General features: G+C 32.2%; 2 protein-coding genes across 3 annotated transcripts in view; both read left to right on the top strand.

Annotated features, from left to right (window-relative positions):
* Positions 1-108: 108 nt before the first annotated feature.
* Positions 109-17229, top strand: part of LOC129805063 (uncharacterized) — a 28063-nt gene continuing 10942 nt past the window's right edge. Inside the window, exons 1-6 of the mRNA XM_055852895.1 lie at positions 109-346; positions 637-761; positions 6951-7492; positions 9994-10530; positions 15941-16819; positions 16985-17054. Of these exons, the coding sequence (XP_055708870.1) occupies positions 650-761; positions 6951-7492; positions 9994-10530; positions 15941-16819; positions 16985-17054 (2140 nt within the window). The 5' untranslated portion in view covers positions 109-346; positions 637-649. The remainder of the gene's footprint in view (positions 347-636; positions 762-6950; positions 7493-9993; positions 10531-15940; positions 16820-16984; positions 17055-17229) is intronic.
* On the top strand, positions 10773-17208 carry LOC129801785 (uncharacterized). Of its 2 annotated transcripts, none has more exons than XM_055847111.1 (2): positions 10773-11019; positions 15555-17208. In XM_055847111.1, the coding sequence occupies exons 1-2, from the start codon at positions 10875-10877 to the stop codon at positions 16823-16825; spliced, it is 1416 nt and encodes a 471-aa protein (XP_055703086.1). In that variant the 5' UTR covers positions 10773-10874; the 3' UTR covers positions 16826-17208. The 2 variants fall into 2 exon arrangements, with proteins under 2 accessions (XP_055703086.1, XP_055703097.1); XM_055847122.1 differs by having other exon boundaries at positions 10789-11019; positions 15592-17208.

Genomic DNA, 17229 nt, shown 5'->3' with positions numbered 1-17229 from the left:
TTTCCACTAGAAACTTCTTATTTTTTGGCGCCATCTCTTTAGATACCACCGTGTTAAATCTGCAGAGACTTTCTGATTTCTGCAGATTTTCTTATGGAACCACCAGAATGGGAGTGATTTCGTCATAATTTTTGTCTCGAATTTCCGTCCTCCCGAGTTCACTTCTTCTCTAATTTCCTCCTCAAATTCAATTTATTTCTCTGCTTATTCCATTAAATTTCTGTTGTGGAGATACTCGGTGTATTGTTGTCGAATTGGTGACTATGGTAAAATAAGTGCCTTCAAGTGAAAAGTGAGAAAAAATAGCTGATTCGGTCTTTTTGTGGCAAAATCCAAAACACTGACGGTGAGGAAGTTTATTTTTTATCTGGATAGTTTTTTGGGCAGATAAAGGGATTTTCTGATATTTTGGCAAAGCATTAAAAGTCTGCTGATTGACTGTGAGGTTCAAGGGGAAGAAAATAAGTCATTTTGCAAAGTAGTTAAACTTTCAGTAAAGTCAGAGAAGTAGCATCTATTAATAGCATAGCGCATTCTTTGTGACTCGAGTAACAAACACTAATTGTTATGGGTATTTAGTTTATTGATCACGACATAATTTTTAATTGAATTTTCTCTATTCTAATCCATTTACAGCTCAAATTCTGCAATGTCGTATTCCTGCAACATTAAATTCAGCAATCCCAATGATGTGGTACACCCAGGCGAGAGACTACTGGGAGAAGTTGAGTTGATTCTGGATAAACCAAGGAAATACAAAGGTACTATTTTCCGGGTAACATTTTAGGCACTTTCAGTCCTTTCCTTTACCCATAATTAGAGCCCCTTATCAACAAATCTCTAGCCATTAGCATTAACGTAATTCTCTGGTACTTTTTGGCTAATTGAGCAACTACAAAACCTCGTGAAAGCAATGAATCATGAGCCACAAAACTTATCTCTCTCTTGCACTACGGTCCTTATCAAAGACTCGCCGGCAAAATATCACTCCGATAGGGAGTTTTTCTAGATTGTCCCCATCAATTTCATGTAGTGACTCAGCTTTTTAGTGCTCCCAATGGATCACTACTGTGCGTGCAGTTTTTAGTGTCCAGCTGGGAAGGGCATTCCATTGGACTCTGGCGTTAGAGAACATGTCGAAGGGAAGGGAGACTATAAGCAATTTGATATGCGAAACCCACACAAAATTCTTAACCCACGCGTGATGTCGAAAGGGTGAGACGGGCTTCAGCAAATTCCGTATCATTTTCAGTTTTAATAGCTCTTATAGCATGCCGCAAAGTGCAGGGTAAATTTAAATTCCCATCGGTTTGCCCCTAAGCTTAAGCTTATGCTTTAGCTTGGGAGCAGATGAAAAGAATGTATGACTCATAACTCCAAGAGATCTCTTTGTCTCAAAGTCTCAATCTTTTATTGACTTTGAGAGTGGGCACTCCTAATAGTTCTTCTGTAAATAATTTGTTATAAAAGACAGTTTTTCTATTTGCACAAAATCAACAAATCACAAATTTTAGATTTATTGGCCTGTAATTCTATTTGTTTCTCGGGCATTTAATAATAATTGAAATCCCCCAAAGCAAAGGACCTTAACAAATTTATTGGTAAAGTGAGAAAATGATGTGGTTGAACTCTTTTGGAACCGCAGTTACATGCTGCAAGACAATTTCATAATTTTTGATAAAAAAAGGGGTGGCAAAGGGTCCCAGGCTTTGCGAAATGTTCGAACTCGTGACTTAGATGCTATACCGCAAAAGTACTTTCGCATCATTTACCGTTTACCGGTTCTCAACCGATTTGAACCGATTCATAAATCTCTCAAAAGATCCCTCAAAACAGTTTTACAGTAGACTCTCTCTCATTTGGGAATATGGGGCAAAATGTCATCCGGTTTAGCGATAGAATTGAGCGTCAAAGCCTTTGTAAATTCTACTAAAAGCGCTCAATTATAAAGAATCACGATAAAATAGGAAGAACTACAGCGAATTTGAGCGAATTAGCTTCATAATTAAACGTGAGATTATCAAAAAAAAATTTTCGCCCGATTGAAAAAGAGCCGATTAAGCGAGAGTCTACTGTAAGTCAATCCCACTCTTTCGCACTCTTTTTCCTCTTTTAAGCATCACACAAGGATAATAAATTTTGATTTCCTGAAATTATCTTGATCTAAAAGGTGTGTTGGAGCCATAATTATTTGATTGCTTGATTTTGTAAGTGGAAAAACAAAATAAATCATGAGCTTTATATCGCTCTTTAGAAAATACGAGAAGCTAACTCAATTTTTTTGCGATTTTGAGTTTTTAGTGCACTTAAAAAAAAGAATTTATTAAATTTTCGGATGATATGTAAGTCAAAAAATTTCGTTATTAGAAATATTTTTAAAAATTAATTCTTTTTGAGTGCTTGCATAATTTTGTTTGAAGTAAAGGGGCACAATAAAGATTTTTGTTCACACATTCGTGAAACAAGGGACTAACTCAAGCAAGTTGATCTCTCGCCATTTTAATTTAAGGAAAATTTATCCATCACTTGATATATGAAATTTTCAATGTTTATATTAATGCTCAGACCAATAGAAAAGAAATAAATTATTTTTGTTTCAGACATTAAATTCAGATAATTAAGGTAAAGTGCCCTCAAGTCGACCGGTTCCTCCATTCGACCGGTAGAGTTATTTATTCAATTTATTTATATTTGCACTAATATTTGGCGTATGATCTAACATTAATAGGTCAATTATTCCATAAATAAATACGAATCAGTGATAATTTTATAGAAATTCACCATGAAAGCATTCAAATATTGACCACCGGTCGAGTCGAGGAACCGGTCGACTCGAGGGCACTTTACCTTATTTACATGATTTACACCAAATTGAATCCTTTATGCTATCTAATCAAAAATGGCTGAAAATGAGTTAGTTCCTTGTAATTTCCAAGGAGCGATATATTTTTTTGTAGAATATGAACAATAATTGAAAAAGTGATTTATTATCTATTAACTGTCTCTTTAACTCATATCTTCACTAGAGATTATTTCATCCTTTATTTTCCAAATAAAATATATACTATTCATTAATTCATTTCTAAAAAGACGTATTTTGACAATTAATTCATAATTCACCTTTTGGTTTTGTGTTGTTTATTTAACCTTTTTTAAAAAAGTCTTAAAAGGACTGCGGTATAATGCGGAACAAATACAACAAAAGTTGTGGAATTAGGACAAGAGATTGTTTTATACAAAACTTCTGCAAATATGCCAAGTTTGTGGAAATTCTCGTAAGGTTTGCTTTTATTGCATCTTTTTTAAACAATTTTCTTCAACAACAAAGTCTCAAGAATTACAACAATGGCATATAAGTTATTGAAAAGCTTTTTCATAAACAAAAATTTCCTCGAAAATGTATTTTGCATTTTATGTTTCCTTTAATCCAAGGATTCTAATATTGTTGGATATGTTGTTTTAACATTGTTGAAAATACCTAAAAATTCTTACTATTCTAAATGCACAGACTATAGATAAAATATAGTATAGGGAAAGTTTTTGAGGTTTGGCATATACTTTGGCTTCGAACACTTAATATTTTTCCCATTGTCATTTAGTGAATCTGACTTGATTTTTTTTTCAGGAAATGTGTGACGTAAGATTAAAATATATTGCCATAGGTCAGATTCATTAAAAGAATTTGGAAAAAATATGAATTGTTTTAAGCCAGAGTATGTGCGAAGCCTGAAAACCAGCCTTCCTTTACTATATTATATGTAGGGCCCAGCAAGAAGAAAAAAATATTTAATTTTGTGTTGGTATTTTTACACTTTTCCACAAATATTTCTCTATGGAACTTTAGAAGAGAAATGAAGAATTTCAATTCAATTTTTATAAAAGCCTGAGAATTCTGAATTATCCATTGTCAAAAGCAAGAAATTCTATAGCTACCCCGGAAATCTTTTCATCTCTCACTTTCAATCTTTGGCATTGCAAAAATACTTTAAAGTGCCAAAGTTTTTCTTTCGTGGAAAATAAGTTTCTGCTTATGACATTTAAAGAAAAAAGTTTAAAAAAAAACTATTGCTTATTATTTCATTTTTACAGATTTAATAAACAGAAAAACAAAAGCACCGCTGTTAATAAAACGCATAATTGTTGGTTATATGTTTATGTTCCTTAACCCTTTAACGACGAGACACTTTTCACGGACTGAATATCCACAATAAAAATTAAACCGCTAAACAAAAATTGTGAAACGTCTTACATCTAACCTTAGAAAGTCCAACAGACCCAAGAAGCATTTTTTTTTAACCCATTCAGTCAATGTACCAGAAATACTTGAGATAGAATGTTCATATTTTGGGATTAGTTTCCTACAGATTAGTACACTCTTAGAAAAAATTACTTAGGAGAAGCTCATATGCAGTTATTAGAACTATAAAATATAGTAAATATAGACCCAACTTCATATGTAGTTCGGGTAACTAAATGAAATAGTTGACCAGAATAAGTTGAATAACCCTGCGTAACTCTTGCAAAAGTTGACAGAACTATATAAAAATATAGGCTCATGTATTTATATTGGTAGTTATGACTAAATGAAATTCGTTACTGATATTAGTTGCAATTATCAATTTTATTTAATTAACACAACCTTGTAATATTTTGTGAAATCTATATGAAATAATTGCCATAACTTATCTACCTAAATATTGCCTTTCGTTCTTATTACTAATAAAATTGTTATGAAAAAAATATTTTATGATTATTGTAATCATTTTAAATTAATATGGCAATAATATCCTATTCTACTATTATACATTAGTAATCATGTCTAAACTTTTCTAAGAGTGTAGATGAATTTTTTGAAAAGAAAAAATTTTTATCTCATATGGGGGCGCGGGGAGCCTCTGTCAAACACACGTCTTAACGGTCACTGAATTTAAATTCTGTGCATTAATTCATTACAAACTCTATTGGTTTAGATCAGAGGTGTGCAAGAAACCGTTGAAACCGAATTAACGTCAAAATAAGTTTGTTATAGTAGCGTTTTGACCATTGACATACATGTTTCATTTGACGTTAATTCGGTTTCAACGGTTTCTTGCACACCTCTGGTTTAGATGGAGTAACTATCCAAGAAAAGAAATTGGCAACTAGAATTCAAATCAGGAAAGAGGAAAGAGGCCAATTTTAACAAATTCGACGGGATGTCGTATTTTCTGTCTGCCATTTTGAGCAAAAATTTTGCATGATCTTCCGCGAAGCAAGAAAATAATAACAAAATGTATTTTCATCTCTGTTGGACTATTTTTCTCAAGTAATTGAATAACTAACGTTACTAAAAATCCATTCCCGACAGCAATTCGGATAAAAATGTCCCAGAAATAAATCATCAAATATCACTGAATTTGCGTATGATGTATAATACCATGGTAAGGAATGGGTTAATATAGTCTTGTATAATTCCTTGAGTAAGGCACTATAGAACCAAAAATCTTTTTATTTGCTTATAACACTCTTGGTTCCATCACTGAGATTACTATAAGTAAAGTGGCGCACCCTTAAGGATCTTAAGAGCTTCTATAAGAATTTCAACAGAAAGTTCTCACTTTAAGACTTTTAAAAGTGCACTAAAAAACTTGTTTAATACTTGGTTCTATAGTGGGCTCTCGCTTATCCGTGAGAGCGGGACCAAAATGTCATACGGATTTTGAGAGTGATACCCATTAAATTGTTTGAAATCCAACGATTTTTTTTGTTTACATTGAAAATTTATGGAGTGACTCCTGACCTTTCTAAATCCTACAGCCTCTCTAAACATGCGTACTGTCCAAAAAAGTTACAGTGATTAAGAATTACAGTAGATAGAGCACATTTGCTTAACAAAAAAAAACCCAAAACGGGAACAGTGTCATCAAAATTTTGAAAATTTAACTGCCTTACGGATTTTTTTATGTCATCCGGAAAAATAGTTCACGGATAAGCGAGTGTCTACTGTATAAGGCAGCTATTTTGCTTCTTGGGGAATCTGATTCGGTGTATTTTTTGCCTCTATGAAGGTTAGGGACAAAAATAGCCCAAAAATTTAAGTAATTTTTCTGACAATACCAATGAATAATAATTTTCACTCTAGTGAGAAATATTATGTATAAGTATTTTAGTTTCTATTCCCAAAACGGTTTTGCTTAAAAAAAAATTGGGAGTATAAAAAATAATTAAAACAAATTTTCAGTATGAGAATTTAAAAATTCGTAATTTTATAGCTTAAATATTTATTATATAGCAAATAGCTAGAGAATTGCAAGAAATATCCTAGATTTCTTTAAGCTTCTACTTTGCAATTATGCACAAATATTAGAAAGAAATTACTTTAGGTAGTCAGGACAAATTATTTTCTTTATGGGACACCGGTGTTCCAATTGTCCTTAAAGGGTTAACAGACAATTAAATTCCAAAGAATAATCTTTCCTAAACTTCTTTTTACTTTGCGAACTTTTGGATTTTTTTCTGCATGAGATAGAACTAATCATCATAAAATAACCCTATCAACTTTATCAATATGTTTTCACACACACTTTAAATATTTATCTTTATACCAGAAGAATATTTTTATCTTATCACGTAAATGTTTTGATTAGCAAATTCGTATTGTTTTTTTTTTTATAATACCGGGGGAAAGACCTTCAGAATTAAGTAATCATCATGAAAACTGATAAAATATTATCTTTGTACACAGTTTCGGATTTCTTTTCGATCTTTTATTTTTATTTCAATGATTTCCTAGATAGACTAACTCGGAATTCTATTTGAGCCAATAAACACTCTCTATTTAAGAAATAAAAAGAATTTGATAGTTTGTTTTGAGTCTCAAACTATTCAATTTTGTTTTTAGATGTACGTTTAAGCGATAAATTAGGGTACAATTGAATAGATTGCTGAAGATGTATTATTTATGCTTTCAGGCATTTATGTTGTGATCACGGGCTATTCTGAAAGTGAATGGCGCGAGAAAGAAAAGACAGAGGTGGATGGAGAGACAAAGAAGAAGCGGGAACACTACAAGGGTCGTTTGGACTATTTCAATGAGATCTACTATCTTTTGGCACAGTCAGATGGGATTCCTGTGGAACTTCAAACGGGACAGCATAAATTTAATTTTGCTTACACATTACCGGCCATACTTCCACCTTCTTGGACAGGAGAATTTGGCCATGTGACGTATCGTGTAAAGGCTGTTTTGGATCGTCCATGGCGTCCTGATGAGACGCACAAGAAAAATTTTATTGTGATGACGCAGTTTACGATAACACAGCAACATTTCTATCCGCTCAAACTTCAGGAAGTTGAGCAATTATGGTGCCTTCCGTTTCACACGATGCCTTTCACAGTGGAGGCTGAAGTGGCTAAGACTGGCTTTTGCCTAGGCGAGGGTGTTCCAGTGATTGTGAGGATACAGAATGAGAGCAATTCCACCATTCATGAGATTAAATTTCAACTACGTCAGGTAAGATTTTTCCTAATTGAAAATTCTTAAGATCATGGCTGCAGAAAGCTGTAACTGGATAAGTTCCACTTGAAAAGAATTTTAGGTTACGCCCTTTTCGAGAGATACAACTGATTTAAAATATATTGTTTTTCGAATTTTCAATAATTTGCAAGGGCTGCTATTCTTTTATACAGATCAAGTTAAACACATTTTTGAGAGTCCGAACTCCTTTGCCTTTTAAAAAATAAACCACGCCTCCAATAAGTCTTGTATATAAATGGACAGATAATGATATCGAGCTAATAAGATATTCGAGCTTTAGATGGAGATAATACAAACGAAACGGGCATAATTTACGAAGAGGCAGAGAAGCTGTAGTTAACATTTTATTACTTCCTAGGAATAAAAGCGTAGCTAGAATTTTAGTAAGAGTGGAGCTGAATATTTTAGGAAGATTATCCCCGAAAAGAAACATTTTTTGAACACAAAGATCAACGGTTTTCTCGAAAAATCGCAATAAAAAATAATTTTGATCCTTTCTTAAAGAATTTAACCTTATTAAAACATCAAAACAGTCCTTTATCAGAACTTTAAATCTTTAGAAAATGGTTTTGAAAAAATCTTTTTTTTATCCAATTCTGCACCGATTTTGATGAATTCTGACAAAGGTACAAAAACGTTCTCATGGATCTAAGTTTTTGGAGGAGATTGCGTTTTTAATTTAAAAATAATATTCCGAAAGAAATGTTCTTAGATTGAAAATGTTTCCGACTTGAAAAAAATTTGATGAAATCTATTTTAATTCAATTTTGATTATTGAATGTAGTTCGGATAGTTGTTAAGCCTTTTTACTAGTTTTTTATAGAGAAAATATATGCTTTTTCTGAGATAAGGAAAAGAGATAACAAAAGTAGCTTGAAGTTTTTTTTAGAATTTAAAAAAAAATAAAAACTTTCCATTCAAATTCAAATAATCTGTAAAAACGAGAACACTTCCACCAAATGTTCTCTAAAATATTCCTGAATGATGAGCTTTTCTTAGTGGGAATTTCCATAGAAGAAAATTCTTTTATGCATTTAAAAATACTAGTTTCAAACTTTGTCTTGATGAACCTTGTAGATTTCGTATTTTGAAAGCTTGCTAAAGACGTCAAGGAGACTTTAAATACTGCGAAATCGATCAAAAATTAATTGGAAAATGGTTTTTAGACCCTGAAAACTTTTTCCGATTTTGTTTTTTGTGGAAGATGCGGAAGGTTTGAAAGATTCCATGTAAGCTCTTCTAAGTAAAAAATTGCAGTTTTATTTGAGGAAATTTGATCAAAAGTTTTCCCAGAAAGTTCTCTCAAAAATCCACTTTGAACTTTTAATATTAGATTTTATGAACATTTAAAAAAAATTGCCATAAATATATTTATAATCCAAACTGAATGATTGTGGGCTATTTTAGAAGATAATAAGATTCAAGAAAATACATTTATATCCAGTAAAGGCGCTTTTCTTTGGCGAAAATGTCCCTAGGATGAACTATACAAAGAAGCTATTACCGATTCTACTATAAGGCCAATTACAGTCTTTAAGAATCAAATCGTAAAGTGGTTATATCTTGGGTTCTAATTGTTAGAATTTAATGATTTTGGGTACCTTGGAAAGGACTCATTTAATGCTACAATTCTTGTAAATGTTCTGACTTTCTAAGATTCTAGAAACTTGAAGAACCGATTAATCGAAAAATCGATTTTTGGAAAGGATGTAAGCTGAGGTTAAGATTTTTTCAGAAATGTGTAACATTCCCCCAGGTTAAAAATTCAATTTTTCTGAATAATTACAAATTATCAAATATAGGAGTCCAAATCTAGGATATTTTTTGAAGAACCTTAATTAATTCCTGAGGTAATATATTTTTGATAAAAAAATCTGATCAAAAAAAAAAGAAAGAGTAAGGAGGAATGGCTTATTTTGATTAGGAAATACACTCACTGAGAAAAAATGGGGGATGCGATTAACTTTTTTACTCATAACATTAACGCTTTTTTAGGTTTAAAAATATATCAACATTTTTTAATGTTAATTTTACACCTTTTTAAGGGTAAAATTGACATGAAAAAGGGTAACTTTAACCCCTAATACACCTGAAAAGCATAATATTTACACCGATTTCGGATCAATACTGCAGGGTAAAATAAACATTTCCGGAATGTTATTTTAGTCCTTTCCTGAAATAAAGTTTGTGGCAATAATAACGTTTACATTGACCGTTGCCGTATCTGTATCTAGTTTCAATTTTCCGGTTTTAATAATTGTTTATAAATTTAATATTTAATTCATTCAGAATCTGATGTTTTTTCAAATCTAGATAAATAAAATTGATTGTTTAATTTCGAAAAAAAGAATGAATTATAGATAAGTCAGTTTGTCCCTTGAAAAATGTATGGGAATTGAAAAAAGTTAAGCTTTCCGTAGCATCTCAGTTTTAAGGTGAGAACTTTAATTGACAATAGATATATTTGTGTTTGGTAGATAATTGCTTTCTACAGCATGACTCCTAGACGTCAGAAGAAGGAATCAATTAACAAGATGGTTGATATTCGATGCAAAGTGATGGATTCACGGAAGATTGGCCTCTTCCAGCGAACCCTCATGCTTCCCCAGTTGCCCGTGTCTTTTGACACAAAAACTGATCTCCTGGGGATTGCGTATGAGGTGCGCATTGAGGTGAAAGTTGGGGGATTAAATAAGAATCCAGTGGTGAGAATTCCCATTTCTGTTGGAAATGTGTCAACTGAGCCAAATGCACCAGCTGCTTCTCCTTCAATTTATCCAACTTTGGGGCATCATCAGAGTTTTTCCAGTGGAAGTGCCATTCTCGACACATCCCTGTGGAATGTTAGTCAGCAAATGGATATTTCTGCCACATCAGATGTCTCCAATCCAAGTGTCAGTTTGTCCAGTGATGCAACATCAGTCAATGCGAGTGCTCCTCCACCATCCTATGATGCTGCCATGTCCACAAGTATGACTTTCTCGGAGACTCAAAAGCAAGAAATATCTCAAAAATCATAGAAATTTTATTTCCGAAATTTATGAACAAAAAAAGAACAACTTTTGGCCAAAGTATTTCTCATGCAGGAACAAAGAGAGTGGCAAATGAACAAAAAATACCGTAACTATTGAACTTTGCACAACAATGTACTTTTTTTTAGAAATGTGTTGAAAACATGAATTTTATCTAAAGAACTAGTTTTTTTTGTTAAAGATTTGGTGTCCTCTCGCAAGGAGTACTGTTAATTTCGATGGGAATATTTTATCCACTCTCAGGGAATCATTGACTTGCTGTTCGTTGTCGTGATCGTACATGTCCTATTTGTTCTTTTTAATTGGGTGTCTCAAGTCTTTTTAAAATGTCTCACATAACAATGTATCGTGCTAACATAGAGAAGGAGGACTTCAAAACCCTATTCTACTTCGACGAAAAAATGTATTTTACTGGAGATCGGATGGAGTGTGTGATTAAATTGGATCCATTGGCAAACATCTCAGTAATATGTAAGTACATTTTATTCTAAATAACTTTCCTTAATTTCTTAAAGTGTGCCGCTATATATGAATTTCATAAAAGATTAATAAGATTATTCGTCTTAATAGCCTAAAATTTTTTAAATCAAATGTAATTTCCAAGGCAAAAAAATTGGAAAAGGCTAACAAAAGTTGTACAATTAAGGAAGTACAATATGAATCATATCAAGTAAACAAATGATAAAGACGAAAAGTTAAATTTTCTTTCAAATACATTTTTCATTTTCATTAAAATATTCTATGAATTAAACTGGTAAGAGGTGATACTTTTCACAGGATAAATTAATATTCCATGTAAAATATTACTGAGTGATTTTAGTGTAACTTGGTCTGATTGACGATTTTCTGTACATAATAATACAATTGATATTGAACAAAAAGTTTATAAAATTCCCACAATAAAAAATATTATCCCATTTAGAGTTTGATCCGTATTCTGCATTTGTGGCATTAGCCTTAAACGTAAATATATTACAAACTTTACATAAGTACAATATCGGAATTAAACTCAATTCTGAGTTAAAAAGCTTAAATATTTAATTTGTTAATATTTTTAATTTTGTTATAAAGAGTAATGAAGATTAACTTATTTCTCCTGCCTAACAATTTTCTGTGCATTTAGAGATTAAAAAAAAACTATAAGATAAAAAAAAATTATATAAATATTTCTATTTCAGTTCTTTATTATCTAATTTGAATAATTCAATTTAAAAGTTTAAAAAAAAATTTAAGGCTTCAAGAATCGATTTAAAGATTTAACCGAATAATTGCTTTAAAATTTATTGCAGAATTGAGTGCAAGTTATCAAATTGTCTTTAATTTCAAAATTTTTCACCAATAATGAAAATGATAAGTCAAAATTTTAAAATATGCTACAAAACATGAACGTCCATAATTTATTTTTATTTTGAATTATAGTAAAATGCTTTATCATAGTAAGTAAAATAAAATTGATAAAAAATCACTTAATTCGCAAGGATTACTCTACAGTCGAGTGATCTGTATTTTAAATAGTTTTCCTGAATTACAATGCCAAAAATTAGTTATTTTTCGCGATTTTTTTTTGGAAAGCCAAAAGAAACGACCAAGCTTCTTGAAGTTCTCGATAAATTTTTTATTACATATTTAATGTGCTTAAATAATATTTTTCCAAAAAAAAGATATTACAAAATGGTTTACTAATGAGTAGTTCATACGAACTACTTGTTCCAGCAGTCCTTAATTGGCGGTAAATGTGCATCTCGTAATTCTTGTTTGATACAAAAAAAACATCTAAAAAAATATAATTGTAAGAAATGGAATTCACAGTAAAATTAAGAAAATCCGACGAAAATAATGAAGTCGAAACATCTTTTCAAAGTAAAAAAAATGATTTTTTGGGACAAAAGTTTGACTTAAATATGATGTAAAATATTTCAACAATTTGTTTCATTTAAATTAGAAGAAAATTTGATTTGAAGTGAGTAAGGCTTTAATTCGTTTCATTCGGTCAATAAGTTTGTTTTGCTATCTTTCCTGCCAATTCGACAAAATTGGAAAAATGAGAAGTAAAAAAGTTTATGGTGTTCGAGGAAGTGCTCGCAATTGCATTCCTTTTGGTTTTGCTCCTTTTCTCTCGAATATCCTTTGAAGTTAATCTGCAGAAAATATAATTCGAATTAGCTACAGAATTTCTTTTAATAATTGTTGGATAATTTATCTACCGTTTTAAACAATTAATAGAAAAATCGATTCCTTTCACTTTGTAATTTAGAAGATATCTTTGACCCATTAGAATAATGTAAATATAAGAATTAAAAATATTTTAGATAGACTGTTAATACTTTGGAATTTGTTCCTAACAGAATAAAATAAACAGGGAACGGGAAGATGTTATCAAAAATGCATATTAGGTAGGAGGCGCGGGATACCTTTGAATTGGGGTAGCTTTGAAATTGTTTTTTCTTCTAATTTGTAAATGAAACTAGACTTTATCATGATATAATTTAGCTAACACAATTTCAAAGATTCTTTAATTTAAAGGTGCACGATTTCCTCCTAACGGCCCCTAATTTTATTTCTTTACACAATAATAAACCCAAAAAACACCAATTACGTACAGAGTGTAACTTTTTAAGAAGAAACAAGAGATTTCAAAGCGTCCCAGCTTTGCGGAATGCTCGAATTCACGAAATAGAGCTAACTGTGAATTATCTTTTTGCATGTGTTTCGGTATTTACTAAAATATTTATTCACAAATCTGAATTCAATTCTGAAATAGAAAATTGGCTAAGAATTGTGCATTTTAGAATGTTCTTGTCATTAGTAACATGATTACGCGTAAATAAAAAAAATATTCGAGAAAAATAAATCAATTACGCTTACTTCACCAATTCATTACCTATTGGGACTGATAAATCTTGATAATAAATGTCAAGATCTTTCCAAAAAATACAAATTCAATCAAATCAATTAAAAAATAAGCCTCTAAAGTTCAAAGTGATTGACCTTTGACCTTCAATAATTCAAAATGGCAAATTTTCCGGTCATAGGTGTTTAGATAAAATGTTCATTTGGACCATCTGGACTAACTCTAAAAAAACATATCCGAAAATCATTGAAAAAGCTTTCGCCAATTTTGACTAAAATAAAAAAAAGATATTTTGTAAGGCTCAGAGGGGAGGGGCTAAGGGAAAAGGAAAAAATCTGGAGATAATGTGTTTTTGAGTATTTTGGCTTTCAGGATTTTGGCGTTCGGGATTTTGGCTTTCGGGATTTTGACCGGGACCCGTTATATAACCCGCTTTTTTTCAAATTGTCACCGTTTTAAAACTCAAACGGTGAAATATACTAGCTTCCGGTCTTCCATGACCCCCCCCCCCTCAAAAACCCATTATCTCCAGATTTTTTCCTTTTCCCTTAGCCCCCCTCTATCCCTTACAAAATATGTATGTTTTTTTTTGGTTTTAGTCAAAATTGGCCAAAGCTTTTTCAATGATTTTCGGGTATGTTTTAGAGGGGTCCCGGTCAAAATCCCGAAGGCCAACATCCCAAATTCTTAAAAGTGTCATAGCTACTTCCATGATTGCACCCGCGCTTGCTGGAGGCAAAGGGAAATCCCCTGTGTCTTGGGAAATTATTCTAAACATTTTCCTCCATATAATTTCATCCCTTTCACGATTTTAAACATTCGGGATTTAGGCTTTTGGGATTTTGGCCTTTTCGGGATTATGGCTTTCGGGATTTTGGGTGCCACCGTTGAGTTCGAGCAGTCAAAATAGTAAACCAGAATTTAAATCAGAAAAAGTAAGAAAGAAAATCAAAAATGATATGATGTGAAACTTTCTATATACCTATACTTCGTTTATAAATTTTACATAAATCCACGGAGCGAGAAAAGTGCGAGAAAACTTACTACGTGAGATTATTATTAACTTCTGTCGGTTTATTTTCCAAACGTTACTGAAGAATTAAAGTAAATATTAAAGTCTTTTCCTGATAGCAATTCGAATATCAATTGAATATAAATATATGATCGAAAGTTGTCTGGTTTACGATGTTCTTGTAAATATAAACTAATGATATGTTATCAGCTAAAACAACACGATTATTTTCAAGATGAATGACCTAATCATCTTTACCTAAAAAAAAACCATTTTATTATATGAGTGAGAAATAAATATAACTATTTCAAAGGAAAAAGCGATATTAATGTTGAGCATTTTCACAAAAAGCTTTAAAAAATGCCGAGTTTTCTATGGAGGAAAAATTTAGGGCTTGTGAAATTAAATAAATAAATTCAAACACATAAAAAATTTGCTTAATGTTTAACTCTGTAGGGGGAAGGTGCCCCATTTCCCCCTACAGAAAGTGGGAAACCTTAGAAATTGAGATTTTTCACCTATTTTTAAAAAAAATTGAGCCTTATCGTGATATAATTCAGGTGCACAAACAGATTTAGAAACTAAATTACATTGTGATATGGCTTAGTTTCACTTTTATATAGGAGAAAAATCCCGATATTAAAGGTGCTCCACTTCCTCCTATTGTCCATATATTTTAAAATTTAATCCCATAAAGTACTCTAGTTCCATATCGTGCTCTGATTGGTTGGAGCTTTCAATGCTTTCAAGCTTCAGCCAATCAGAGAGCACGATAGGAAAAAAATGACTAAAATATTTAATATAAATTTATATTTTTTATTAAATGCTTAATAATATTCAGTAATGCTTAATTTGGGTTTGGTAGTTATTATTCTGTATTTGATTTTTTTTTGTAATTTGTAAGATTCCTAATTCATTAGATAAACCTTTAAGCTTTTAGTCTTGAAATTGGCCTTAAAGAATCTAATTCTTTTAAGCTAAAGTTATCAAACTTCAAAACTACTGATATAAAATGATAGATCCAATTGAAGCCAATTTAAGGCTAATTGAAATTCAAAGTATATAAATGCACGCACACTTAAGAAAAATCAGTTAATTTTAATTTCAGATGTTTCAGTGTATAATTTTAATCTATCTTTTCAGGGCTGAATGTTAAAATAATTGGAAAATTTTCTTATAGATTCAATCCTCAAATGTGTGATGAACCTATTTTCCGTAGAGACCTCTTAGATCATCAGACTTTTAGTTATGGAAGAAAGGGAGGTGCAGCCCATTACTTGGATCCATATACCTTTCAGATAGCCTTTAGGTATCTCATATCACGTGACCTACCAACAAGTTTACGTTCTAATAACGGAAAAGTTTTATATTTCGTGGAATTAAATGCTTTGAGATCAAATAATCGACAGTATCAGTTACAGTGTCCCTTCAGAGTTATACATCGTGTTGAGTTGCCACGTGAACTTTTACCGTCCCAGGATATGGAAAAGTATATGATGTGTTGCTGTAAGACCTATTGCCATTTAAAGTTATCAACACCGCAACAGGCATATCTCAGAGGAGATGAGATTTCCCTAAAGGTAGAAGTTACGTGTCTTCGTCGTGGTCAATGTCGATTAAGAGATATTCGTTACACACTTGTGCGATACTATGAGTACAAAGTAATACTTAAGGAGGTTGTTTTAGAAGATGTAATACTTCATACTGAGCATGGTTTCAGTTACATTATGTCTAATCAATCTATCGGCTATGGAGACACAAAGACTTACGTCGGCTGTGTCAGAATTCCTGATGATTGTCTACCGACCTATGAAAACAGGAATGACAATTATTGTAAATACATGAGGATCACGTATGCCATTGAGTTCAAAGCTAAGCTGCGCAAATGGTTGATTAACTTACCCGTTGTTGCTAGATTACCCATAAGAATTTGCACTGAAGTTGAAGAAGGTTCCATGCGATCTGATGAATATCCATTCCTTCATCTTGGACCACATCCAATACGTCCGATTCCTCTGTCTGAATTAGATGATGATACTTTAGGTGGAAGGGGTATGCCCGTTGGAGGAGAGATGATTCCTATGAAGAAGCTGACTACTGTCCAGGAAGATACAGCTGAAGCTTCATGTAGCAACAGTGTACAACAAGATGTGATGTCAAACGATGAGTCTCAAATGAGTAGTCCTGTTTTACATGAAGTAAATGTTGCAATGCCACAATCAAAGGATGACGATTCTTCTGAAAGTAATGCACCGGAAGTTCATAATATTGTTGCTACCGTTCATCACTCAAAGGAGGTGGAATCAGAAGAAAGCTCAACTCTGGAATCAGGAAAGGATGATGAAACCAACCATCAAGAAGTAGGTGCTGATGCTAAACCTGCCGGGGATGATCTGGCAGAGACTACGGTATAAGATATATATACATTAATTGATCGACAACGGATTTACATCCAAACTTGAGAACATCTGACCAGCTCTCCTTCCATTCATTCTTCCAACTTGAATCAGGGGAAATGTGCAGAAGAGAGACAACCGGACACAAGCTAGTATGATGTATAAACGACAAAAGAGCACGAAAGGCGGAACAGTGGTGGGAATGTGGCCTGGAGAGTGAGCAAGAGGGTGACGTCACTCGCCCAAGGTGGGGTACAACGAGGCCTTTCGATAAAAGTAAAAGTACCATGAAATACCACAATAGTGTCTGTAAACATTTTGTCAGGCATTTGCCAAGAAATCTACCTCATAAATTTGTAATTTGTATCATATTGATCAAGTAAAAAAGAGATTGTCTCAAACTTCTTGAATTTTTAGCATCC

Source organism: Phlebotomus papatasi, chromosome 1 (genome assembly GCF_024763615.1).
Source record: "Phlebotomus papatasi isolate M1 chromosome 1, Ppap_2.1, whole genome shotgun sequence".
NCBI lineage: Eukaryota > Metazoa > Arthropoda > Insecta > Diptera > Psychodidae > Phlebotomus > Phlebotomus papatasi.
Note: the sequence above shows the minus strand (reverse complement) of the source record. Positions and strands in the feature narration are given on the sequence as shown.

Excerpts from the sequence above, each read along its gene's own strand:
- LOC129801785 (XM_055847111.1), top strand. The coding sequence starts at position 10,875 with ATGTCTCACATAACAATGTATCGTGCTAACATAGAGAAGGAGGACTTC. Across the intron at positions 11,020-15,554 it reads GGCAAACATCTCAGTAATAT|GGCTGAATGTTAAAATAATT; the intron begins GTAAGTACATTT and ends CTATCTTTTCAG.